The sequence below is a fragment of the Sphaerodactylus townsendi genome, linkage group LG16, assembly GCF_021028975.2.
Source record: "Sphaerodactylus townsendi isolate TG3544 linkage group LG16, MPM_Stown_v2.3, whole genome shotgun sequence".
Taxonomy (NCBI): domain Eukaryota; kingdom Metazoa; phylum Chordata; class Lepidosauria; order Squamata; family Sphaerodactylidae; genus Sphaerodactylus; species Sphaerodactylus townsendi.
In genome coordinates this window covers 18,061,287-18,087,336 of record NC_059440.1, presented here as the reverse complement: position 1 = coordinate 18,087,336, position 26,050 = coordinate 18,061,287, and the positions used below count along the sequence as shown (strand labels likewise).

The following is a 26,050-nucleotide window of genomic DNA, read 5'->3' as shown; positions in this document are numbered from 1 at the left end:
AACTCAAGGTGGCTAACAAGCTCCTTTCCCTTCCTCTCCCCACAACAGACACCTGGTGAGGTATGTGGGGCTGAGAGAGTTCTGAGAGAACTGTGACTAGCCCAAAGTCACCCAGCAGGAATGTAGGAGTGTGGAAACACATCTGGTTCACCAGATAAGCGTCTGCCACTCAGGTGGAGGAGTGGGGAATCATACCCAGTTCCCCAGATTAGAATCAATCTTCTCTTAACCACTACACCACCTATAACATTAATTAATGTGCATTGGGAAAATGGATTTTATAAACTCATGTTAAAGCCAAACTTGGGAAGGATGCCAGAATGTATGGCGGATGCTTTTTTAAAAAGCAAGAAAAAATATATTACGGCCCTTGCCAAAGGCTTTGTTCTGTGGGCCAAGGGCGGTCTCATCTGGAGTCACCAAACTGGTTCCCTGATGAGTTTATGACTCTATTGGCATGCATGTGGGCAGGGAGAAATGGCTTGGATGCGAAGCAGCCCCTCAATATGGCTTAGCTTGATAACCAGTAAACAGACCTAAAGTGAAGTCCCGGAGGCTGAACATAATTCCACCTATAAAATGGGATAGTGTTGTGTAACAACAAACAGAGACTCTCTTTGACGCTTCATGGAAGGTCCTTTGGGCAAAAGCTGTTTTTCTTCCAAGCAGCAAAGCAAAGGGTCAATGAGAAACTGGACCAGGAACAGAGAGGGGCATTAAAATGCCAAAAGAATAAAAACAAGGGCCACTCATCTCAGGCACGGCCATGGATTCCAACTATGGGCATCAGTTGGCAAAACCTTTCAGATCTGACTCTGCTTGCTCCTGCCTGCTACAGGTCCTGCTGGGCAGAGGCCTGCCAAGAACTTCATTTGTAAGTTAAATAAATAGCCCACTTTGGGTCTGGACTGTACCACACCTGACATTCACATAATCATTGCCTCAATCCACCTACGTAGGACTGTTACCACTTTTTTACTTGCGTGCGTGCGTGCGTGCGTGCGTGCGTGCGTGCGTGTGTAAAGTGCCGTCAGGTCCCCGCTGACTTGGGCAACCCTGTAGAGATGTTCAGAGGTGGTTTGCTATGTCTGCCTCTGTGGAGCATCTCTGAACTTCCTTGGTGGTGGTCTCCCATGCAAGGTCTAAGCAAGGCCAGCTCTGCTCAGCTTCTGATGGCATCAGGCCATCCCGGTCAGGGCATCTTTTCCCTTGGCATGTTGGATTTCTGGGTGGGGACGATTTTAGAGTATGGAACAACATCCATCCGATGAGCCTCCAGCCTGCAGTGCAGCCTAGACTCCCTTTCATTGCTATTTGGAAGAAACAGTTTTAGCCACACCAAGAAAGACGAAATATAATGGAAGAAAAGCGACCCAAATTCATTTGACTGAAAATAGCAAGCAATTTTTAAAAGGAAGTGAGGGCAGCTGGAATAGATTGCCCTTTACGCCACTGCTTATTTGCAATCTCACTTGTTTTCCCTGCCTCTTGAGGGAACGTGGCGTCTCCTGAAATTCAGAGGGGTGTTTTCAGCTCTACATGTTTTCATGTTTTTTATCACCTTGCTAAATTTTATATTAGAGACCACATGAGGGTGGGAAAGACAGAATGTTCCTGAAGTGGCAACGGATGGACGGGGTGTGGTAAGAACCTGTTAATTATTGCCAGCGTTGATTTGTTTGGTACTATTTTGAAAAAGGCAAATAAAATTTTAAAGAGCAGGAGACGCATACCTACAAGATCCTGAAGAGAAAACACCCATCCGGCAGAGTACACAGTAAGAGGAGTGCGAGATGGGAAGGGCCTTTGAATTCCACAGCTCTGTACAAGCCCTTGGGCTTTTTATGGTACATTCTGCTCTATATAATTGTTATAAAATACAATTCGCTGTCATTTAGCCTAGACAAGGGGATGAGATGGCCGGGACTGGCCCAAGACATTTGCCTCCAACGCCTTATAGTGTGAGGTCTAAGGGGTTCTCTCTTCTGCCAGATACTTGGTGTGCAATGCAGACGTTATGCCCAGATTGCTTTTAGTCTTTCAAGGAAATCTCCAGCTAGAGAAGTTTAGTCGGATCCATTTCTTCTTCTTTAAGACAACACAATCACAGCATGGTGTAGTGGTTAAGAGCAGGTAGATTCTAATCTGGAGAACCGGGTTTGATTCCCCACTCCTCCATGTGAGTGGCACAGGCTTCTCTGGTGAACCTCCTCCTCCTCCTCCTCCTCCTCCTCCTCCTCCTTCTTCTTCTTCTTCTTCTTCATGACTGACTATATTTTTATAGCATGCAACTTGTTGCCATCTTCTAGAATTAACTGACTTAAAATGCTGAACTTTGCATTTGAACTAAATGCTCCTTTTGCATGGAATGCACAGTTGCTGGAATGCGCAGTTGCCAATCAGAGGGCCCGAGGATAAACTTTCACAAGATGTCTCGGGACAGCAGGATAACTGGAGGTGTGCAGAAAAATCCGGAAGACTGGCAAACATGCAGACAGCACTACTTTTTAATGGTTTATTTTAAAATGCTGAATCGTGCGTGCGCACTAGGACATAAACTCCATTAACACTGCCAGTCAGAGGGCATGAGAATAAACTTTCACAAGTCAGGCAGCACCAGAAGTTCTAGAAACTTTTTTTTTTAATGCTGAATTTTCTTTTAATGTTTTTATTACTTGTAATTGCCGGTCATTGACCGTAACCATAAAATTTGATTGGATTGGACAGCAAAGATACCCCCGCCTTTCACCTAGCATAAATGTTGCTGGCGTGTGCCATGGCCCATCAGAGGGTAAGAACATAAGAACGAGCCTGCTGGATCAGACCAAAGTCCATCTAGTCCAGCACTCTGCTACTTGCAGTGGCCCACCAGGTGCCTTTGAGAGCTCAGAGAGCTGGTAATTTCTTGAACGAGGGATTTCTGGACTGGGGATGTCTAAAAGAAGCTTAAAACTTCAGTTTCCTTGCGGAGTGCCAACAACTTGGAGGGAAAAATGTCTTGCCCCTTCATGCGTGGAAACAGACAGGAGCGTGCCTTTTTCTCCTTCAGGTTGTTGGCAACCTAGTTCCCAGGATTCACTGGGGGAAGCAATACAAGTGAAAGCAATATAAAACAAACACACGTTTTGTAGCAGGACCTCTTTCCACGGACTGCATCAATACATTTGCACAAATCACATGAGAACAGGCCGGCCCAGACGTTTCCTCAGCACCAAGCATCACCCAAGCTGGAGCTCTGAGAGGGATATCTGAAGATAGGGTTGCCAGCTTCGGGTGGGGCAATACCGGGAGATTGTGGGGGTGGAGCCAGAGGAGGGTGGGGTTTCCAGAGGGGAGGAGTCTCAATGGGACATAATGCTACAGAATCCATCTTTCAAAGCGGCCATTTTCTCCCAGTGAACTGATCTCTATCTCCTAGTTCGTTTCTGCATGGCAAAATAATACCTGTGTACCACTGTGTTTTTTTAACCTGGGTTTATTTTATCCCAGCTTCTCCCTCCACACGGCCGCCCATTTCTTTCCAGGAGCCAAGTTAGGACCGGGACGTAATACTCTAGTTTGTTCCGCACAAGCTCGGGTCTTTCGTATTTACACCACAAGTGCATCCCCTCATGCGCAAATATCTTGATTGGTCAAGAGCGGCAAGGTGGGGAAAATAAACTGATTCTGCTTCCATGGTGTTTGCATAGCAGAGGGGTCACCCCGGGATATTTGAAAAGAATCACCAAGTTGGTGATTTTTGAAAATCCTGGGCTAAGGGGAATTTCTTGGGGCAACACCAGGGCAGGCCCGCATTAGCACCGGGAACCGTGTGGAAAACGTGTGGAAAACGTGCACAACTGGGATATTTCACTTGCCCATCCTGGGATATGTGGACTGTGTGGAAACGGCCCTAGAGATCAGTTGTGATCCAGAAGATTTTCAGTTGCCACCCAGGAAGTTGGCAACCCTATCTGGAAGGATTGGGAACACTGGTTGACTATCACTCAGGCCTCTGCGGTCTCCCTTTTCCTGTCAGTCCCAGAGAAGGGAGAGGGTTTTTTCTTTCTCTGTGAGGTACAGAGGGAGAAAGGCTTTCTGAGGGAAGTTACACATAGTCTTTCCGGGCGTAGCTGCCCAGGTTGGAACGTCTTCCTGCACTATATCTCATCTGGAAGGGTTTCTCAACCTTGTTTTGAGGGAAGAGGCAGCAGAGGGTGAAGCCCCCAAACATCAAGAGGCCGCTGGCCACCCAGCCCACATACAGAGCCACCCCCAGCTCTCGTTTCAGGGCCGCAGGCACCAGCGGGTTGTAGAAGTTGCTGATGATGGTGCTGGCTGACCAAGACACGGGAACAAGAAGAGTCAGCCCAGCCAGGACAAAGATCGTGCCGGCCACCGCTGAGACTTTGGCCTTGACGCTTCGGTCCTCGATGCAACGGGTGCACTCGGCGCTGGTGATAGCAACGAGGAGAGCCAGGAAGGCCATCGCGATGGAGACCACCACAAGAGCACGGGCAGCCTGCAGGTCCGAGGGGAGGTCCAGCAAGGAGTCGTAGATCTTGCACTGCATTTGGCCGGTGCTCTCGTAGACGCAGTTCATCCACAGGCCCTCCCAGAAGACCTGTGCGACAATGATGTTGGAGCCGATGAAGGCCGTCATCCTCCACATGGGAAGGGCGCAAGCCAAGATGGCCCCCAGGCAGCCCAAGACCGACAGGGCCAGCCCCGCCAACTGCAGGGCCAGGGCCGCCATGGCTGGAATAGAGCACAAGGATTGGTTAGGAGGGACAGAAATTCTGCCGAAGGCAACAGGCAGGGGTGCAAATATTGTACTCCCCACCCCCAAAATCCTAATTTATTTTTTTATTTTACTTCGTGCACTCCCCAGTTTCCTCCATATTCGGGACTGAAAGAGGCTTACATCTTCCCTTGTATCCTCACAACAACCCTGTAAGGTGGGTCGGACTGAGAGTGGGCGACTGGCCCACAGATCATCCGGGCAGTTTCCCTGGCAGAGAACCTGGGTCTGTCGGATTCACAGCCCAGCATTCTGAACACTGCACCGTGCAGTCTCGGAATCCTGCACCAAATTATGCAGCAAGGAAATCACATTATCCCACCCATCCCTCTTCCCTGCTCTCTCTCTCTCTGCCCACACTTGTCTGGTGTGTTCTTACCTGTGATCTGCAGTCCTCCACCTTTGCCACCCTCTATTGCCAAATATCCTGCTCATGTAAATGCCTGGGCTCATTCGTATTGGGAAATTCTTGGAAATTTGTGGAAGGAGACTGTGGTGGGGGGGAATTGGGGGCAGAGGTGTGATGGTGTAGAGCAGTGGTGGCAAACCTTTTCGAGACCAAGTGCCCAAACTGCAACCCAAAACCCACTCATTTATCGCAAAGTGCCAACACGGCAATTTAACCTGAATACTGAGGTTTTAGTTTAGAAAAACCGGTTGGCTCCGAGGCGTGCGTTACTCGGGAGTAAGCTTGGTGGTAGTCAGTGGCTTTGCTTTGAAACAACCGTGCAACTCTTCCAATGGGTGGATCACAACCCTAGGAGGGTTTACTCAGAAGCAAGCCCAATTGCCAGCAACCGAGCCTGCTCCCAGGTAAAGGATCGCGCTTTAGTTCTTCGCATGAAAATCAGTGGGTTTTAGGTTTAATGCTAATAATCAAGCCCAGTGGCCCAGGCCAGCCTAGATGTGTGTGTGGGGACTCTGCGCGTGCCCAGAGAGAGGGCTCTGAGTGCCACCTCTGGCACCCGTGCCATAGGTTCGCCACCACTGGTGTAGAGTTTGCTGTCTGAAGGTGCCATTTTATCCAGGGGAATCGATCTCTAAACTCTGGAGGTTCCAGAAGCACTCAAGGCTCCACTGGTTGGTCACTTTCTCTGGAGCCCCCCACCCCAAACAGCTTTCTCTTTAAATCAGACCCCCCCCCCAATATACTCATACCCTTGTTTTACAGATGGAGGCCAGATCTGAGTTCAAGCATATACACATGCCACACGGGTTACCGTCGCTTGCAGTTTCAGCTTGGGATGGTTTCAAAGTGAGATGGACCCACTCATGGAATTGGACTGGATTGGATCTGAAAAATGGATTTCCTGCATATTGTCCTTTGAGATCTTCTGTGGCAGTGTGTGTGTTGTGTGATTTATATCCCCCCTTTCTCTCCTTTAAGGAGACTCAGAGGGGTTTACAATCTCCTTTCCCTTCCCCCCAACCACAACAAAAACCCTGTGAGGTGGGCGGGGCTGAGAGAGCTCCGAAGAAATGTGACTAGCCCAAGGTCACCCAGCTGGCATGTGTTGGAGTGCACAGGCTAATCTGGTTCATCAGATAAGCCTCTACGGCTCAAGTGGTAGAGTGGGGAATCAAACCTGGTTCTCCAGATTAGAGTGCACCAGCTCTTAACCACTATACCATGCTGGCTCTTAAGGTGACCCTGTAGGGTTTTCAAGGCATTTGATGTTCAGAGGTGGTTTGCTATTGTTTGCCTCTGCGTGGGTTGACACTGGGCATATCCAGGCTTAAATGTACAAACCTAGCTGCAATAAATTCTCTTCTAGGGAGTTCCCTGGGCAATTTGCATCCATTAAAGAAAAATCAACTTGTTCCTCTCTGCAGTTTGGATCTTGATAAAATTATTTTTCCCAGGAATGCACCTTTCATTAGATCTATCAAGGTTGTGTGTCATTGGAAGAGAAATCCTATGCAGGTCTGCATCAGAACACGTACATGTGTTGACTCCGCTTAGCTTCCAAGATCTGATAAGATTAAGCTATGCCATCCTGCCTTCCCTTCTCTCAGGTAGCTTACAAAGCATATAATAAAACAGTGATTAAAAGGAAACCCTACTGTCATTAAGAACATAAGCAAGAGCCTGCTGGATCAGACCAGAGTCCATCTAGTCCAGCACTCTGCTACTCGCAGTGGTCCACCAGGTGCCTTTGGGAGCTCACATGCAGGATGTGAAAGCAATGGCCTTCTGCTGCTGCTGCTCCCGAGCACCTGGTCTGCTAAGGCATTTGCAATCTCAGATCAAGGAGGATCAAGATTGGTAGCCATATATCAACTTCTCCTCCATAAATCTGTCCAAGCCCCTTTTAAAGCTATCCAGGTTAGTGGCCATCACCACCTCCTGTGGCATCATGTTCCAAGTTGATGCACATTTTTTTAAAAAATCACAGAGAAGAAAGCTGGTTTCTCTTAATAGGTTTTGGCTAAGCTAGCTCCTTGAAGGAACCATTTTGGGGAGAAAGTAACTCTGGACCTTGAGTTTGTTTGGAGGTTGTAGCAGGGGAGTGCAGCTACCATATTTCTTTGATTGAAGAATGGTACACTCCTATCTGGAATGGTTGTCCTCTTCCGCTGAGTGCGCAGCTTCAGGAGGGACACACATGGAGTGGTGAGGGAGGTGGGGGACACCCACCTTGCCAGCCAGGTCAGCTGAATCAACCTTGGTGATCAAGGAGATGACAGATGTCTCAGCCAGATCACTTGGGGGCAAAATAATTCAGGGTGTCAGTGCTCAGGAGACAAACAACATCATATTGGCTTTGCAAGGAGGGTGCAGTTTGGGTGTTGCTGGGGAGGAGAAGCCGTCTTGCATCATTTGTTTTGCTTTTGATAAGAGCAGGCCCTGACAAAGGTACTGTTGTGAAACCTCAGGTGCCAACTGCAAGGTTTTAGAAACCCTTGGACCCAAAGAAAGGAGACCACCTAACGTCCTAGAAGTAGCAATCTCATAACTAAACAGCTGGCACATCTGGGCTCCATTGTGGTCTGTAGAAGCAGCCAGATGCCAAACAGTGCTGCCATACACACCCAGAAACACAGCTCAGCTGAACTGTGCTACTGGAAACTCATTCGGATGCTGCCTACGCACCAATTTCTGCACCCCAAACAGATTTTGCAAGCTTCACTTCTGATCCACAGATGACACATCACCCAGGGAAGGCATTATTTAAGAAGGGCTGATATTGTCCTGGGTGGCATTTGCTATTTATGCACGCACTACTTACCCCACAACTGTTTGCTTCACGGTGGGATTTTCCTGTGGGTTTTTTTATTTGCATATTTATTTTATTTATCTCCCCTGAAAAGGGTCCCCAGCCAAGCCAAGCTGCCATTTTACATGCCCAATGCTTCCTTGTTCATTCTGCTACTGTGTGTGTGTGTGTGTGTGTGTGTGTGTGTGTGTGTGTGTGTGTGTAAGAGAGAGAGAGAGATTAGTGTTATTTTGCTACACCATGTCAATTTCATGTCAATTTCAAGGGTCTATTGCTTCAGCAGTAGATCTTCAGCATTCAAAAAAGAAAAGAAAAGAAAGGAAAGCCCCGTCTGATCCTTTTGAAATGGTGGCCCAAAGAGTGAGAGAAACTACTGTTGTGTGAGTGAGGAAAGGTGGAGTGAAAAAACCCCCAATGAAACTGATGAAATGCATGGTGATCTCCTTTGCTTTCCCTGCGAAGGGAGAGAAAAAGTCACACTTTTACAGGTTTCTGAAAACTACAGGGATTCTCTGATTTGGGAGCACAGTGAGTTCCTAAGAAGGGAAAACATGTGCACAACCGAGAATCTAATCTGAAGGGAATGTTTGCTCAATACAAAGGAGACCACAAGCGTGTAAATGGCCATAGACTCTTCTATCGACACTCTGTCAACTGAGGGAGGGGGGAAGACAAAAAATGAACTCAGGTTCTTGATTTACCAAGCCCAGCATCGCTTCCTTGGGCTGGCAGTCGCTCTCCAGGGTCCCAGACACAGAAAGGTATTTCTCAACCCCTGCAGCTCTTGCGTTGGAGATGCCAGGAGCTGAACTTGTACCTGCCTGCAAAGCCGTCTGCTCCAGGACTGAGCTTCTCTAAAGCAAAATTGGTACAGCAAGGGCAGTCAGCACTCAGCAAGGTGCCTCACCCCTGTTTTCCCCTGCTTGACTGCACTGCCAAAACAAGGCAGCCAAGGTAGGTAGTTTGCTTTGCTGGCTGTGGGTGCAGCTCACCACTGGGAATGCAGAGGATCTGGCTGGAAGATGGTCAAACCTAAGCAGGCGATTCCAGAGCTTGTTTTTCCAGCAGCGCCGCCTTGTCAGGATGGGGCAACAGGATCTGGCTCAGAGGAATGTTCTGCATATGCAGCAGCAGCAGCAGCACCCTTTTTCTATTAAGAAATCCAAGTCTTTGACACATGAAGATTTGGGGGAGGCAAGCAATGGTGCCCCCACCACATCTAGCAATGGTGCCCCCACCACATAGCTTTAAAAAGGGCTTGGACAGATTTAGGGAGGAGAAGTCGATCTATGGCTACCAATCTTGATCCTCCTTGATCTCAGATTGCAAATGCCTTAGCAGACCAGGTGCTCAGGAGCAGCAGCAGCAGCAGAAGGCCATTGCTTTCACATCCTGCATGTGAGCTCCCAAAGGCACCTGGTGGGCCATTGCAAGTAGCAGAATGCTGGACTAGATGGACTCTGGTCTGATCCAGCAGGCTAGTTCTTATGTTCTTATGTTCTAGTATGAACACCACCTGCAAAGTGAGTTGGAGGCGGTTTCCATATCTCTGAGGATTCAAGCAGTTCCTTCCTGGGAGCGTCAGAGTAGTGTAGTGGTTAAGAGCAGGTGCGCTCAAATCTGGAGAACCGGGCTTGATTCCCCGCTCTGCCACTTGAGCTGTGGAGGCTTATCTCCAGCACATGCCAACTGGGTGAGCTTGGGCTTGTCACAGTTCTTTGGAACTCTCTCAGACCCACCTACCTCACAGGGTGTTTGTTGTTGAGGGTGGGGGAAGGGAAAGGAGATTGAAGACCTTTTGAGACTCCTTACAGGAGAGAAAAGAGGATATAAATCCAAATGCTGCTGCTGCTGGTGTTTGTTGTGAGGGGGGAAGGGCAAGGAGATTGTGAGCTCCTACAGGAGAGAAAGGGGGGATATAAATCCAAACTTTTCTCTTCTTCTTCTTCTTCTTCTTCTTCTTCTTCTTCTTCTTCTTCTTCTTCTTCTTCTTCTTCTTCTTCTTCTTCTTCTTCTTCTTCTTCTTCTTCTTCTTCTTCTTCTTCTTCTTCTTCTTCTTCTTCTTCTTCTTCTTCTTCCATGTCTTTCTCCCCTGCTCTGGATTTCAGCCACAGCCCTTTCCCACAGGGAATTAGTACCCCCATTCCAATTTGCTCCTTACCCTGCCTCTGAGCCCAACACTGGAATGTTACTTGCGGAGCTGGGAAGAGGCATTCCAGAACACAAGCTGAAAACGCATCACCAGCATTGGCGGCAGCCTGCGAGCTTTGGCATTTCCCAGGGTCCAGAGACTCTGAGAGTGCCAGCATGGTGCAGTCATTAAGATGCCAGACTAGGAACCTGGACAGCACCAGAGAATCCACGGGTCTTCAAAGTATTGCTTCTACAAATAGCCAAAAAGGAGAGAAATAACCTTTCACAGTGGCCATGAAACGTTTTGAGGGGGCGAGTGCGAACAAATGGGAGGGGATCGAAAACGTTTTGCAGACATTTTGGAAATGCTCCAGGTGATTTGTGTGGAAAGGACCCCGTCTGCTGAGCCAAGGGCCCCTGTACAGTTCCACTGGGCTATTCACACAGCTGCAAAGTGCATTGAAAGTGGATTGAAAGCTGAGGCAGTTCCAACTTATTCCAGTGTTTCTGGCCTCCCAAACCACCCCCACCCTCTTGCAGGGTTTTTCTTTTCTTTTCCCTCCCTTCCCTTTTCTATTAAGAAATTTTTAAATTAGGAAGGGAGGGGTTAATATTGGATAAGCTGTTTTAATAAGTCTGCTGGTTTCAAACAGGTTTATTGAATTATTCATTGACTAGATTGCTACTGTCTAGGTACGGAATAATTTTTAATTTGTTCGCCGCCCTGAGCTTGTGCTGGGAAAGGGCAGGATGTGAAATATAATTTTTAAAAATAAAAAATCAAAATCATTTTAGTAAGAATTACTGTGATCTCGGATGTGAAAGGCTCCAAATGTTGTGACACTCGCTGCCATGGGAGGTACTGTTGGCCTTGAGCTTAAATGGCTGTAAGGGGGATTAAACCCTTTCATCAAAGATTAAGTGCATTGGCTCCTATTAGCTACAGCTACTGAATGGAACCTCCATGTTCTGAGGCAGCATACCTTTGGATGCAAGTTGCTGGAAGTGGGCAACACCAGGAAGTTTGACGGCAGAAAAAAAAACACAGGTGGCTCAGCAATAGGCCCCGACTACTGACTGGATCTGATGCTGGGAAGGAAGAGAGGGTTCACATATATTGACCCATTTTTTCTGGCACTCCCTCGTTGCCCCAGTGCCAATGCACTGTGGCCCCTCCATTTTGTGGTCTCCTTTGTTCTATGAGCCAGCAAAAATATCCCGCCATCAAGGGTGAAGCAGTAGAGAAAGAAGCTTCTTGGTGTGGGACAGTGCCCTAAGCCACGTCTATATTACTAAGATGTGTGTATTATTAAGCATGGTGTAGTGGTTAAGAGCGGCAGTCTCTAGACTGGAGAACCGGGTTCGATTCCCCAGTCCTCCCCATGAAGCCTGCTGGGTGACCTTGGGCCCGTCACAGTTCTCTCTGAACTCTCTCAGCCCACGTGGAGGCAGGCAACGGCAAACTGCCTCCAAATCTCTCTTGCCTTGAAAACCCTGCAGGGTTGTCATAAGTCGGCCGTGACTTGGCTGCACTTTTCACCAGCACACAATTCATTGCCGTTTCTGGTGCTGCACCCACTTGTGTGGGAGGTGTTGTAAAAGCCACAAGTGCGTGTGCGTGTGCATGCACGTGTGTGTTTAAAGGTTGGTCGCAACATTTCTAACCCACCTCTCTAAAAATGGGCCTTCCAGACAGTTTAAGATCCAGCACAAAACCATCCAAAAGAAATCCAAAAAGAAATCCAAGCGTGGCGTGGTACTCTGTCTTGTTGAAGCCAAGAGATCTGGGTCTGATACGTGGATGAATGGGAGATTTACTAAGAAGCCCTTCTCTCACCCACAGGTGCCGCCTTTAAGATCCGTGATAGAAATAAGGCAGCATAATATAAGCGAACAACGAAGCGATACAATAAAAGTGGGAAGAGACAATCCAAAACAGGACTGTGATCTTTAAAAACCATTTAACATGTGAAAACACAGGTCAACAATGGTTTTGATGCCACTAACCACGCAACAGAACCTTTCAAGTGATCCAAGATGTTTTGTCATGACCCTGCAGGTTAGCGGAGATGAATTACCCCCGCATAACAGACATGGAGGATGAGACAGAGAGGTTTGTCGACGGTCTCCACTTTGGCTTCAATGGGCAGAACGGAGTGAGAGAAACGAGAGAGAAGCCCTTGATTCCTCATATATACACACATTTATTGAACACTATTTATTCAAAACAGGCTGCTTTTCCATACACTTTAACATAGCTTACAAACAAATAAAATATGATTTAAAGTTATGACATAAAATATGGAGGGGGAGGGAATACAGAACAACAGAAGGGCAAAAGCATCGACTTCTCGTCTGTCTGGTTACGATGATCCCTGATACGGGCAGCTCGGAATAACCAACCCTGCAAGAAAGAGGGGGAACATTCTCACAACACCCCCATGGTGGTCCGGCAAATAGGACCAATTCAAAAGGCAAATCCTGACGCATCTCTAGTCAGTTACTCAGTACTGCAAGGAGGACACTTCGCACCTGCTCAGAGGCACCAGTTGGTTGTTCCATCAGCTACAGGAACAGGCCGTGACATTCAAAATAGGTTGAGTTCTCAAGAATTCTCCCGACGGATAGTGCTTTCCAAACATACAGAGCTGGGGTCATGGGAAAGAGGAAATGAAAACTATAATTTCTAAAACAGGAGGTTGAGGTGTTCACAAGTTCCTCAAAGCCATTTGCTTTGGACTGGAAGTTCTCTTTCCTCAGAATGGAGAACTGAAGTTATAATTACTCAGTGGTGTCAGCAAGGCACTCTGCACACGGTCAGAGTACCACCCTGTGCAGCCAAGCTGTGTTGATAAAAAAGACCCAAGGAGGGTCTCAGCACTGACAGCAGGTTCCAAAGCGAAATTACAAGTCCTGCAAAGATTCTAAAGCTGGCCTTTCTCTCCCACGCTACCACTCGCTTCCCTATTCAAGTTTTCGCTCATCTTCTGACATTAGAAAAGTCAGGCTGGTGAATGGCTTACACCTGAGAAAGCCCATATACTTTGAAAACTTGCAAGGATGTGTTAGCCCATCCAGTGACAGGGTGTGGCTCTCACCTTTTGCGGTTTTGGAAGGGCGGGAAGCGCACACACGGTGTTAATTTCTCTGTGTTCATTTAAATCCTTACCCAAACCCACAAGCAATGAGCTATCCATGAGCCAGACCCCATATGACCCTGAAAGTCCTTTACTGTCATTTGCCAGTTCTCGTCCCCGGGTCCAGAATAACAAGAAGAGGAGAAGGAGAAGAAAAAGAGTTTGGACTTATACCCCACCTTTCTCTCCTGTAAGGAGACTCAAGGTGGCTTACAAGCTCCTTTCCCTTCCTCTCCCACAACAGACACCTTGGGAGATAGGTGGGGCTGAGAGAGTTCAGAGAGAACTGTGATTAGCCCAAGGTCACCCAGCAGGACTGTAGGAGTGCAGAAACACATCTGATTCACCAGATAAGCCTCTGCCACTCAGGTGGAGGAGTGGGGAATCAAACCCAGTTCTCCAGATTAGAATCCACCTGCTCTTAACCACTACACCACACCGGCACCACAAGAGCAGACCTGTATTCTTGAGTCTGTCTCCAGGTTCCCAGCCATCATGCAACACCAGTGTGGGTTAGCCTTCAAGTTCTAGGCAACCAGAGATGGCCCTAGAGACTGAGAGACTCACAAACCTCAAACTGCATTGCTGCTGTCCACTCCATTCCAGTCAAGTGCTGACGGAAAGCCCTTCAACAGAGACAAGGCCTTCAACCTCCCCAGTCCAGCTTTGAAAACTGAAATCCGATGAATGACCGTGAAAAAAAAAAACCTTTTGGCCATAGTCCAAAACAGCTGCCTGTGAAGCTCGTTCTCCGTGTAGTTCTGGCGGGTGAAAGTGGCAAGCACCCCAACCAATCACATTCTCCCTTTTAACACTCTGCACCCGAGATGCTTCCTCAAAAGACTGAACACAGGAGAACGATGCCTGCTTTCAGAATCAGGGTGAGGAGCTCCGGTCACAGCATATGGTTGTTAAGTCATGGAAGGAACACCTGTCCAACACAGAAGAAACACAGTCTTAAATATCCCCCCAGTGGGGTGGTAGCAGAAAGTCCCATGCACAACCCGCACAGCAGGGAGACGGGCTAATTCTTAGACATAGTTGCTGGCCGGCACGGATCGGGTCGCCGTGTACTTTGCCGAATACGGTTTCTCGTTTTTAGGGGGGCAGTTGAAACAGAGTAGCACCCCTCCAAGGAGGAGCAGGCCGGAGGCGGCCCAGCCGATGTACAGCGAGGCGCCCAGCTCCCGCTTCTGGCTGTCGGGGACCATGGGATTGTAGAAGTCCCGGATGATCATGTTGGCGGTCCAGCAGAGGGGGATGAGGAGCATGAGGCTGGACAGGATGAAGATGATGCCGGAAAAGATGATGATCTTGGCCTTGGACGTCTCGTCTTCCACGCAGCTGGTGCACTTCCCTCCGATGATGGCGAAAAAGATCCCCGCCACCGCCAGGACAATCGCGACGACCACCAGCGCCCGGGCGGCTTGCATGTCCTGGGCCAGCGCCAGCATGGACTCGTAGATCTGGCACTGCATCTGCCCGGTGCTTTGGACCACGCAGTTCATCCACAGGCCATCCCAGATGATCTGGGCTACCACGATGTTGTTGCCTATGTACGCTGTCACGCGCCACATCGGGAGGGCGCAGCACAGGATGGACCCCAGCCAGCCAATGACGGAGAGCGTGATGCCCAACACTTGAATCCCCATGGTCGCCATCATGCCCGGCTCCCGGCTCCCTGCACCTGTCGCTGGGCTGGAAATGGGAAAGCTGCAGCAACCGTAGATGTGCCCGTGTGAGTGAGCTGCAGGTGGTAAATTTGGGGAAATTATATGTCTCGACGGTGGGTGGAGTCTCCCAAGCCCCATCCAGCATGAACAGACGCCGAGGCTCAAACCAGTTCTCCCGGATTCCTGATCATCATTGCAAGCTGGGATCTTGGCTTCTTCAAGGATAGAGCTCGTCTCCTCGACTGGGAGGACTGGTTTTCCCCTTTTCCCAACTGGGCAAAATTAAATCTCAGCCAGGATTTTTTTTTTAAAGGAATGAGTTAGGATGAGGCAGAGAAAGGGTGTGTGAAATCTTGCCGGCTCGGCTGTTTCGCAAAGCTGATCAGGAGACAGGAATGTATGGATCCACTTACTGGGCCGGGCCAGAGGTCTGTCAAATCCAGAATACTGTTTCCAACAGTGGACAACCAAATGTTTCTCGGGAGCACATCAGCAGGATAGGAAAACAACCATTCTTGTCCCTGGCAACTGATAATGAAATATATGTTATGTCTGAACATGAGGGCTCCATTTTGGGCTATCACAAGCAATGCAAAAACCCTGTTCCAGAGGTGGGATCCAGCAGGTTCTCACAGGTTCCTGAGAGTAGGTTACTAATTATTTGTGTGTGCCGAGAGGGGGTTACTAATTGGTGATTTTGCCACCTGATTTTTGCCTTAGCTACGCCCCTCCTCTCAGCAGTAGCACCTGGAACTTGAAGCAGTCTAGCAGAAGGCGCACCGGCGTGCGTGGCAGCCTGCGCCTGCGTGCATTCGTTTCCCGCCCAAGGACTGGCACAGCGGCTGTGTCCTTGCCACAGCCCCGCCTAGGAATGCCCCGCCCCCGGAATGGCCCACCCAGCCCCATTGGCCAGTTTGAATCCCACCACCATGGGAACCTGTTACTAAAATTTTTGGGTCCCACCACTGCCCTGTTCTTCATATGAACGACCTCGCTGGATCAGAGCATCAAGTCCAGCATCCTGTCTCCGAAGTGGCTGTCCATCTTCGGCCTGAGTATGATGGTGTTTTCCTGTCTGTAGTTCTTTGGTTACCAAAGACGAAGGCTCCGATTAGCTGACAGCTTTTTATCGGCAAACCCCTTCTCAAAGCCTCCGACCAGGACAGCATAATCTTTCAGCAGTGAGCTCTGTAGGATAACAATATTTTTGGCGGGAAAAGTGTGCCCCTCTTCCCTTCCCCTGCTGCGCTGTGGCGTCCCAAATGTTTTCCTTCCCTTACGCTCTCTTGCGATCTAGCCTGATGCTGCAGGATGGTCCATCTCCACATTGCCTGTTGACAGCATCCGTGAATGAATCACCTCATCCTCCAAAGATGGGATGTCCAGCCACACCCGTCCCTTGCCACCGAGAGCACCAAACCAGTCAGAGAAGTGATAGTTTCCTCACAAGAAGAAATCCCTGTGCCACAAACAACCAGGGAAGTAAATGGTGGGAGGGGAAACCCAGAGGTTTCCTGGTCTGCATCTCATCCTTCTTTCTTCCCCTTTCTGGTAGCTGATTTCTTCTTTAAAGGGTCCAGGATTAAGAGCCCAGGGATGCTGAGAAGGCCAAGAAAGATCTCCTGGGATGACCGTTGGCAACAAATCAGTTCTACTGGAGAAAATGGTTGCTTTGGAAGGTGGGCTCTAGGATTATACACTCCCTCCCCATCCTCAGCCTCCACCCCAAAAATCTGCAGGTATTTGCCAACCCAGAGCTGGCAACCCTAGAGATTGACTCTGTGAGCCGTAAGTCTAAAGGTGACCAAGCAAGTCGCAACCACCTTGGACCTCAAACACTAGCCGCTTTAGGAAACCAGTGGACTTGTTTGTTGGAGACTGAAGCACACTCTGTGCATGTTCAGAGGTCCCTCCTGATTACAGCATTGAGCCTCACCCACCATCCAAGCCAACCTGACTGGCTGTCCAATAAGCCAGAACGATCATTCAAGATAGGGCTGGATTAATCTGTAGCGTATGTTCTAAAGGGGACCGATTTTTTAAAAAAACAGTGTGCATAAATATTTAAATATAAATTATTTACTTGCATAATAAAGTAATTCGATTTTTTTTCATTTGCTATACAGTCAGGTAATGACACTTTAGTGAAAGGCATCAATTTCATGCAGCAACCCCAACATGTAGGCAACAGCATTGCCCGATTGTGAGAATACAGCGAGATGCAGATTTCAGCAGACAGCTTGCAAACGTTTAGCGCCGGCCCTTCGAAAAGGCGAGGCCCGTAGCGTGTGATGCTTAGCTATTAGGCTGACCTGATTCAGGACAGTAGCATGTTTAGGCTGCAAATGAGATAAGAATCACATACACACATCAGATCTTTCCAGTGCCAGACACTGGCAAGGGCGTACTGCCCAGAGGGACATATGGGATCAAATGTCCCCTGGCTGCAGCCATATAGTCAAACACCCCACACACACCCTCCTTCCCCCCAAGTTGGGGCATGTTCTATAATCTGATGGTGACTTGGAGATGACCTGGTGCAAAAAAAAAAGTTGTTTGGTCGTGGTGGGGGAAGGCAGCCATCCATATGGGGCAGGGGGAGGGGTGAAAACTCCGATTTTGAACTGACCTACATTTTTCCTAGATATGCCTCTGGACCCTGGCTACACTTATTACAGGCTATCACAATCTATAAAAGTAAAAAAACTTTAATTGTGTTTTTATGATCATTTATTAGATATGTAACTGGTTTTAAGGATTTGTTTTACGGAATTTACAACCACAGGTCACAAAACCTGTGTGTCAGTGGTGTTAATTGCAACGCGTTGTTCTTCAAAATGATCACGTTGTATAATTATAATATTTGCATGGGCCCTTGTTATGAAATTACAAATTGTGCTTTCTTCTCTCCTTCCCCCTGGGATGTTTTTGCATCTTCCTTTTCCTCCGGCATCTTAACAACGTTTCCCTTTTCATTTAATCTTCAAATCTAGCCACCACGCATGGTTCCCAACCTCCATGGGCAACAAGCTCCAGCCTCCATGGGCACCACCTCCTAGTCCCCAGGATTCTACAAACTGAAGTTGGCAACCCTATGCCCATGAGATGGGAGATGTGTCAGGACCAAGGCCTGAAAGTGCTCCTATGCACACTGATGGATATGCAAAAGGGTCTCTCCTCTCTGTATCTTTCTCCTTGATGTTTACAGCTTCGCACCAATCATAGATAACTTGACATAACCCTGGGAAGCCACCCGTCCTCGGATAACAGGATGTCCGCTGAACCACAGGGGTGGCATATCTTCCTCTCTTGGGAGCAGCAGTGGTGTAGTGGTTAAGAGCAGGTGCACTCTAATCTGGAGAATCGGGTTTGATTCCCCGCTCTGCCACTTGAGCTGTGGAAGCTTATCTGGGGAACTAGGTTAGCTTGTGCACTCCAACACACACCAGCTGGGTGACCTTGGGCGAGTCACAGCTCTTCGGAGCCCTCTCAGCCCACCTACTGCACAGGGTGTTTGTTGTGGTGGGGCGGGGAGGGAAAGGAGATTGTAAGCCCCTTTGAGTCTCTTTACAAGAGAGAAAGGTGGAATATAAATTCAAACTCTCCTTGTGACCTTGAGGCGCCTATGTCTCCTAAAACAAGTATTTTCACACTTTTGCTGGGAAAATGGGAGAGGGATTTGAGTGGAGCTATCACAACCTAGGAAAGCCAGGTTCCCTTCAGAACTGACTTTCTCAAGCTAGGGACTTGCTGCCTTCAATAAACACTTCCGATCAAAAATCCAGAGTCCATTTATTGATTTAAGGTCCAAGACCTAACAGGAAGTGAGTTTGACTAGGGCCAGGGCAGGGGGAATTCCCTCTTTTCTTCCTCTTGCCATTCCCTTGATTGAACTCCTCCCACCCCACCCCCCGGAGGGAAGTTCCCATAAGAATCAGAATCACAGACATGATTTAACTGTGCATGCGTCCCTGTCCAGAAATGCAGGCATGACTTAATTGTGCATGATTCCCTGTTCAGAACCACAGGTGCAACTTAACTGTGCATGATTCCCCCATTCTGAATCAGATATAGTTTGAGTGCTTTTCATCCTTCATCCAAAAGCATGGCAAAGGCTTCAGCGCCAGTTTCAAAGCATCTCGCACCCAGCTCCTTATTCAAAACCAAGCACGCTTCTAATGTCAATTCTGCATTTCAGTTGCACACCTGGCTGAATTTTGCAATGTTTGCTGACTCAAAAGACCTGCCGCAATGAAAAAAAAAGTTCACAAAAATGTATTCAGAAATAGATTCCTTTGTTGGGACATGTATCTGTAATAGCAGGTGCACCATTCTCTGGGGAGGGAATGTAGAAATCACAAAATATCTGCAGTGTGCCTGTCAAGTATCATACTCCCGGGTAGGAATGTGAACAGCTGGCCCAGTGACTTTGGGGTGGAGAAAGGAAGGCCTTCAACACCCCTGGCCAGGTGCCAGGACAGGATTTGCACAGCCGGCTGGTATCTAGAGATCTCAATCAAGTCCTTGCTGACTGACAAGCAAAAGATTGCCATGTGTGGTTGGTTTGTTTTTTTGCAAAACTTGAGAATTTTCTCCTCCCTTTCCCTTGTCCTGTTTTTCCAATTTACAGCAGATTGCTAACCAATATGGCAGCCGGTTCTTCTTTTCAGAACCCAGGCAGGACCCAGGAGCTCTGATTTTTCCCCACTTGATAATTTTTAGGGGAACTTTGGGCAATCAGAGCTAAATGCCTTAGGAGGGTATAGTATTGCCATCTCCAGGTTTGGAAATTCTTGGAGATTTGAGAATAGAGCCTGAAAGAGTGGGGTGAAGAAGAAGAAGAAGAAGAAGAAGAAGAAGAAGAAGAAGAAGAAGAAGAAGAAGAAGAAGAAGAAGAAGAAGAAGAAGAAGAAGAAGAAGAAGAAGAAGAAGAAGAAGAAGAAGAAGAAGAAGAAGAAGAAGAAGAAGAAGAAGAAGAAGGAGGAGGAGGAGGAGGAGGAGGAGGAGGAGGAGGAGGAGGAGGAGGAGGAGGAGGAGGAGGAGGAGGAGGAGGAGGAGGAGGAGAAGGAGGAGGAGAAGGAGAAGGAGAAGGAGAAGGAGAAGGAGAAGGAGAAGGAGAAGGAGAAGGAGCAGGAGCAGTTTGGATTTATACTCTGCCTTTCTCTCCTGTAAGGAGACTCAAAGGGGCTTACAATCTCCTTTTCTTGCCTCTCCCCTCAAGAGACACTCTGTGAGGTAGGTGGGGCTAAAAGCCAGGCAAACTGCCATTTTAAAAAATTCATATCCTCAAACCATGATTTAAATTGGAGCCTGATGCTGTGGTTAGCATGTCACCCGAAGATCTGGGGGACCTATGTTCAAATCCCCACTCTGCCATGGGAGCTAGCTGAGTGACTTTCAGCCAGTTCCTGTTTCTTCTTCTCTAATCTACCTCACAAGGATGCTGTGAGGACCAGCTGAAGGTGGGAAGAAGGGTGTCGAATGCCACTTTGGACCCCCATTAGGGAGAAAAGCAAAGTATAAATGCCGAAATAAAGAAATCTGACTTTGCCAGTTCAGCACCGGCTAAGAGCGCTCGCTCCACACCCATTCTGATGGGATCATTTACTCTCTTGCTAGGATCCAGTTTAAATTTCCATTCTGCATAGTAATGGAACACACCTCTGTCCTGGAATGCTGGGTGTTTTTCTCACATTCGCTGATAACCTCCCACCTGTTCGCCGTCTGCCCTGTACGTGTGTATTGCACATACACCTTGAATGTAAGGTTTCATGCCCCCTTCCTCCTGCTTCCCAGGACCACTGGGACCATCAAAGAAAGCCCGGGCAGCAGACAGGAACCTTCACGTCACACCTGGTTCCAACGCCAGATAATCACACACAAAGCCCATCACTTTTGCATTGGACTTGAATGTCCTCTGATCGGTTTCTTATTCCTCTGAACCTCATTGACAGCCACTTCCAGCTGAAAAGCAGGAGCTGAAAATACTAAATCCCTCTGATGGTCCCATGAAAACATCTGCCGCAAGCAGCGCGTTCGTCCTTAAATGGCTGCAAGGCTCTGGCAGCTGTTTCCACCACCCGCCCTGCTTAAGCTCTACTAGCAAGGATGATTCACATTCGCCCTCCACAGAAGGCGGGCCTGAACGACAAGTATGTCAAGTATGCCAGTTTTCAGCCCACCCCAAGAAGCAGAAGAAGGGAACCGTACCTGCCAAGCGGGATCCTCCAGCGCACCACTGCCGAGTGAGTTATCTCAGCCACTAGAAGATCCTTTGCTTATTTCGTTAGGGACACTTTAAAAACGCAATCACCCTCCTGCTTTGTCAAACGCCCAAAGTGTTGTGGTTACTGACATGGCTGGCGCTACAGAAAGGAGCACAAGTGTTTTCTTTCACGTTTCCGGATGCCTTTTGTCATTCTACATTAATCCTTTTTCGACAATACGAAGGACAGTGCCAAAAAGACATTGTTAAGAGGAATAATTTTGAAATGTATCAGTTGCTATATAAAAAGGTACCTCTGAGATAGCAGGGTTTTTTTTTAAAAAAATGAATTAGGTTGTGTGTTTTTCAATGCTCAAAAAACCCTCAATACCAAATGCCACCTTAAAATAGGTATTCCCTCCTGTGTGCGTGAGAAGCGGAAATAAGGAACATGCCCCGAAAACAGAAATGTGCATTTTAAAAAGAATAATTGTTTTTCTCATCTGCAAATGCTGGGAAATCAGTCAATCAATTAACTAAACTCGTGTGACTGGCCCATCGACTATGGGAAATGAAGGAGATTTGTGTGCATTAGGCTTTCTTTGGGTTTTCACACCTCAGTAGGTCCTCTGTTTCAAGGTTTTTTTAAAAAAAACGCTCTAGTGATAGGCCTTCTGAAACTGACATGAAATTGACATGGCCTAGCAAAGTGATGCTAGCCATAGGTGTCAAACTCACGGCCCTCCAGATGTTATGGACTGCAGTTCCAGCATGGCAGGGGATGATGGGAACTGTAGTCCATAACATATGGAGGGCCGTGAGTTTGACACCTGTGTGCTAGACCAAAGATACCCACCCACCCACCCAAAAAAGGTGGCAGGAAACCTTCCCAAATGAAGGTGGCATGAAAATAACAAGGGAGTGGTGGGTGGGCAAAATAACAGTTGGTTTTGACTAGGAACACTTTGCAGGAGAAGAATCCCTGTGTAAACCAAAACCCACAGGGAAAACCCACTGCAAAGCAAACAGCTGCAGGGCAGATAGTGCATGCATGAATGGCCATATACTTGAAGAAGGGAATGCTCCCAGAAGCACTCAGAAATCAAAGCTGAGAATGCCGAATGTACCCTTCAGTTCCCTTCTGTTCCCAAACATATGCTGAGAGCAAAGCGCTGTCATATTTCAAAGCACTATAATACTTTGAAGTCTTATATTTTGTTCATACATTCCAGCCTCAGCTGGGGATTTTGCCTGCAGGACCAGATATGAGCTCTACCACAGCTCACCTTGAGGAACGTTCTGCCTTCGAGCCAGTGGCAAAGTGCTTCACAAACAGCTCTGCTTTGATGTACTGTTGAAGGCTTTCACGGCCGGATTCAATTGGTGTTGTGGGTTTTTCCAGGCTGTGTGGCCGTGGTCTGGTAGATCTTGTTGCTAACGTTTCGCCTGCATCTGTGGCTGGCATCTTCAGAGGTGTATCACAGAGAGAAGTCTGTTACACACTGTGTCCAGTCTCTTTGTGATACACCTCTGAAGATGCCAGCCACAGATGCAGACGAAACGTTAGCAACAAGATCTACCAGACCACGGCCACACAGCCCGGAAAACCCTCAACAAACGGCTCTGCTTTGCTTTAGCGAGGTTGAGTTTAAGGTAAAAAGGCTGTGTTGAGCCAAGCGGGTTGGATCTTGCTCACTCAATTCAAAGGCAGCTCGTCTTACTTGCAAGTCAAACAGCTGACGAAAGGTCAGTGAAAGTGAACCTGTCCTAAAACCGAGAGATCAAAGTGTAGAAAGGGAGGTAGGAGTTTAACCGTTTCCCATGAGGGCCCTCTTGCCACACCTGGAGAAACTCTCAATTAATCACCAGCCCATAAGCCATATAACCTCACTGCCAGCACTAGGTCAGGTGTTACAGTGAACCTTGTGTACATCCTGTATGTGTACATTTGTTTGTAACAAAGAGCCACTTTACAAAAAAAGAAAAGAATTGCCAACCCCCTGGGGTTGGCTGGAGATCTCTTGGGATTATAATTGATTGCGTAGAAGAAGATTTATATCCCACCTTTCTCTCCTGTAAGGAGACCCAAGGTGGCTTACAAGCTCCTTTCCCGTCCTCTCCCCACAACAGACACCTTGTGAGGTAGGTGGGGCTGAGGGAGTCCTGAGAGAATTGTGACTAGCCCAAGGTCACCCAGCAGGATTGTAGGAGTGTGGAAACACATCTGGTTCACCAGGTAAGACTCTGCCACTCAGGTGGAGGAGTGAGGAATCAAACCCGGTTCTCCAGATTAGAATCCATCTGCTCTTCACCACTACACCACTACTGGCCTAGTGACAATGATCAGTTCCACTGGAGAAACTGGCTGTTTAGGAGTGTGGTCTCACTGTGGCATTATAGTCCTCCCCAGACCTTGCGCTCCTCAGGCGCCATCCCCAAAATTTTGTGGCAACCTAACAAATTAAACCAGAGGCCGATACCTAGATAAATAAGGGGTTTAAATCACATGTTGAGCTGTACATGTGCCAATTTGGAGGTGGAGTCTGGGAGGGTGGGGTTTGGGGTGGAGACGTCAGCACAATGTAATGCCTTGGTGTCCACCCTCCAAAGCAGCGCTTTTCTCCAGGGGAACTAATCTCCGTTGCCTGGAGATGCACCGTAATTCTGGGAGATCTCCTGGCAACCCTACAAACATGCCATGGGAATTAGTCAACACAGGCAAACAAATATCAAGAGTATACTATACACAGATTGGACTGCTACGGTCACTGTAACTTGTGAACAGGGCTGCATGACTCCTGTTGGTGAGGCATTGGTTCCTGGACCCCCTTGCCACTGTTCGGAGGAGGAGGAGGAGGAGGAGGAGGAGGAGGAGGAGGAGGAGGAGAAGAAGAAGAAGAAGAAGAAGAAGAAGAAGAAGAAGAAGAAGAAGAAGAAGAAGAAGAAGAAGAAGAAGAAGAAGAAGAAGAAGAAGAAGAAGAAGAAGAAGAAGAAGAAGAAGAAGAAGAAGACAACAACAACTTAAGGTGGCTTACAAGCTTCTTTCCCTTCCTCTCCCCACAACAGGTGGAGGAGTGGGGAATCAAACCCGGTTGTCCAGATTAGAATCCACCTGCTCGTAACCACTACACCACACTAGCAATCTTATTGGAAAAGACCACATGCATTAGCTCCACAGCCCAGAATCCTCCTGGTCCTGGAAGTCAGATGACAGCAGCGAGCCAATCCTGGCCTACTACCTGCTCTAACACTTCTAGGTTTGTTGTTCAATCGTTGTTCTTGAATGCTCCACTTGGGTCTTAGTGCCTTGGGGACAGAACTAGGTAGGCACCAAGATCCAAGCGGAGCATTCAAGAGCAACAGTCCAGGAAATGGTGGATGAATCCACAAATCTCCCGTCATCTTTAACCTGAACACGGTATAGACATTGATGGGTGTCAGCCAGTTGAAGAATCCCAGCCATGGCCCCCACCCCCAGGACTGTGATCCTGACGTCATCAGCATCCCTTCTTTGTGGGCACGAAACCCAAGACATGGCTGGTGGCGAACGCAGTTCAGGGAGCCCAAGCCGGGCCAGTGGTTATGCCGTGGGGATGAACGAACAGAGAGGTTCACTCACCTGCTGAGATTTCTGTGGCTGTCCGAGAACGAGGGAGCAGTCCCAGGCGGTGGGGAAGGGAGGGGGCCGCTTCCTTGGCTGCGAGGGTCCCTGAGCATCAAATGCAGTTGCAGGACAAGTCCCTCGACAAGGAAGGCTGGGCCAGGCAGGTAGCCAGAGGAGGCGGGGAGCCATGGCAGAGAGCCACAAGGCTCAGCAGCAGAATGGCAGGAGGGGGTGCGGGAGCTTGCGTCCAGTCGGAGAGGGCCTTTGTCTCGGAAGATGTGGTAATACTGTGCAATGAGAAGATGCATAGTTTTGAATGACTTCCCCACCTCCTCTCGTCCCCCTCCTGTTCTGAGCGGCATATGCTTAGGTGTGTAGGAATTCCTTTGACGTCTGTTGCAAAAAACAGGGTGTCGAGAGACAGCTGAAGCATTGCAAAGGGGCGATTGTGGCAACAAGCCGAATAGAAACCTGCGGGCCTCGTGGACCATTTGCAGAGGTGCATTCTGAGCCCGTTGGTGTAAAAGTACTTCAATAAAATAAACATTTTGAAAATCAATGCTTCCAATTATGATCATCCCATTGTTTACACATGCACACAGAGGCACAGAATGAAGGATAGTTTGGATTTGTCTCTCGCTTTTCTCAGCTGTAAGGAGTCGCAAAGTGGCTTACAAATTCCATCCTTTCCTTTCCCCACAACAGGTAGGTGGGGCTGAGAGAGTTCTGAGAGAACTGTGGCTGGCCAAAGGTCACCCAGAAGGTTTTATGTGTAGGGAAATAAGCCTGGCTCACCAGATTAGCGTCTGCCGCTCATGTGGATGAATGGGGAATCAAACTCAGGCCTCTCCCGCACACGCAGAATAATGCACTTTCAATCCACTTTCAATGCACTTTGAAGCTGTCCAGAATAGCAAAATCCAAACAATTGTGGAAGTGGACTGAAAGTGCATTATTCTGCATGTGCGGAAGGGGCCTTAGTTCTCCGGATTAGAGACTACTGCTCTTAACCACCACACCATGATGACTGAGGGAAATTGTCTCAGTTCTGACCAATGGTCTTATGAGCCCAGCCACCAACTCTGGGTTGAGTAGCTCCAGGGGATATGTGGTTGGACTCTGGAAGGGGCAGACTTTGTGGAGGAATGCAATAGGCATAATGCCACAGAGCCCAGTTTCGGAAGGAACCATTTTGTCCAGGGGAAATTATCATTGCAGTCTGGTTATTATGGGAGGTCTCCAGGGCCCACCTGGAGATTAGCAACCCTAGTTATAAGGCGACTGCAGTTGCTCTGACTGG

General features: G+C 48.3%; 2 protein-coding genes across 3 annotated transcripts; both read right to left on the bottom strand.

Annotated features, from left to right (window-relative positions):
• Positions 1–153: 153 nt before the first annotated feature.
• LOC125445917 (claudin-4-like) lies at positions 154–25,017 on the bottom strand. Of its 2 annotated transcripts, none has more exons than XM_048519354.1 (2): positions 24,766–25,017; positions 154–4,737 (listed from the first exon to the last, which is right to left on the bottom strand). In XM_048519354.1, exon 2 carries the CDS (start codon positions 4,733–4,735, stop codon positions 4,088–4,090), a length of 648 nt encoding a protein of 215 aa, XP_048375311.1. In that variant the 5' UTR covers positions 4,736–4,737; positions 24,766–25,017; the 3' UTR covers positions 154–4,087. The 2 variants fall into 2 exon arrangements, with proteins under 2 accessions (XP_048375311.1, XP_048375312.1); XM_048519355.1 differs by lacking the exon at positions 24,766–25,017 and adding an exon at positions 21,152–21,272.
• On the bottom strand, positions 13,618–14,994 carry CLDN4 (claudin 4). The gene has a single exon (XM_048519356.1). The coding sequence runs from the start codon at positions 14,930–14,932 to the stop codon at positions 14,300–14,302; it is 633 nt and encodes a 210-aa protein (XP_048375313.1). The 5' UTR covers positions 14,933–14,994; the 3' UTR covers positions 13,618–14,299.
• Positions 25,018–26,050: the final 1,033 nt, after the last annotated feature.

Excerpts from the sequence above, each read along its gene's own strand:
- LOC125445917 (XM_048519354.1), bottom strand. The coding sequence starts at position 4,735 with ATGGCGGCCCTGGCCCTGCAGTTGGCGGGGCTGGCCCTGTCGGTCTTG.
- CLDN4 (XM_048519356.1), bottom strand. The coding sequence starts at position 14,932 with ATGATGGCGACCATGGGGATTCAAGTGTTGGGCATCACGCTCTCCGTC.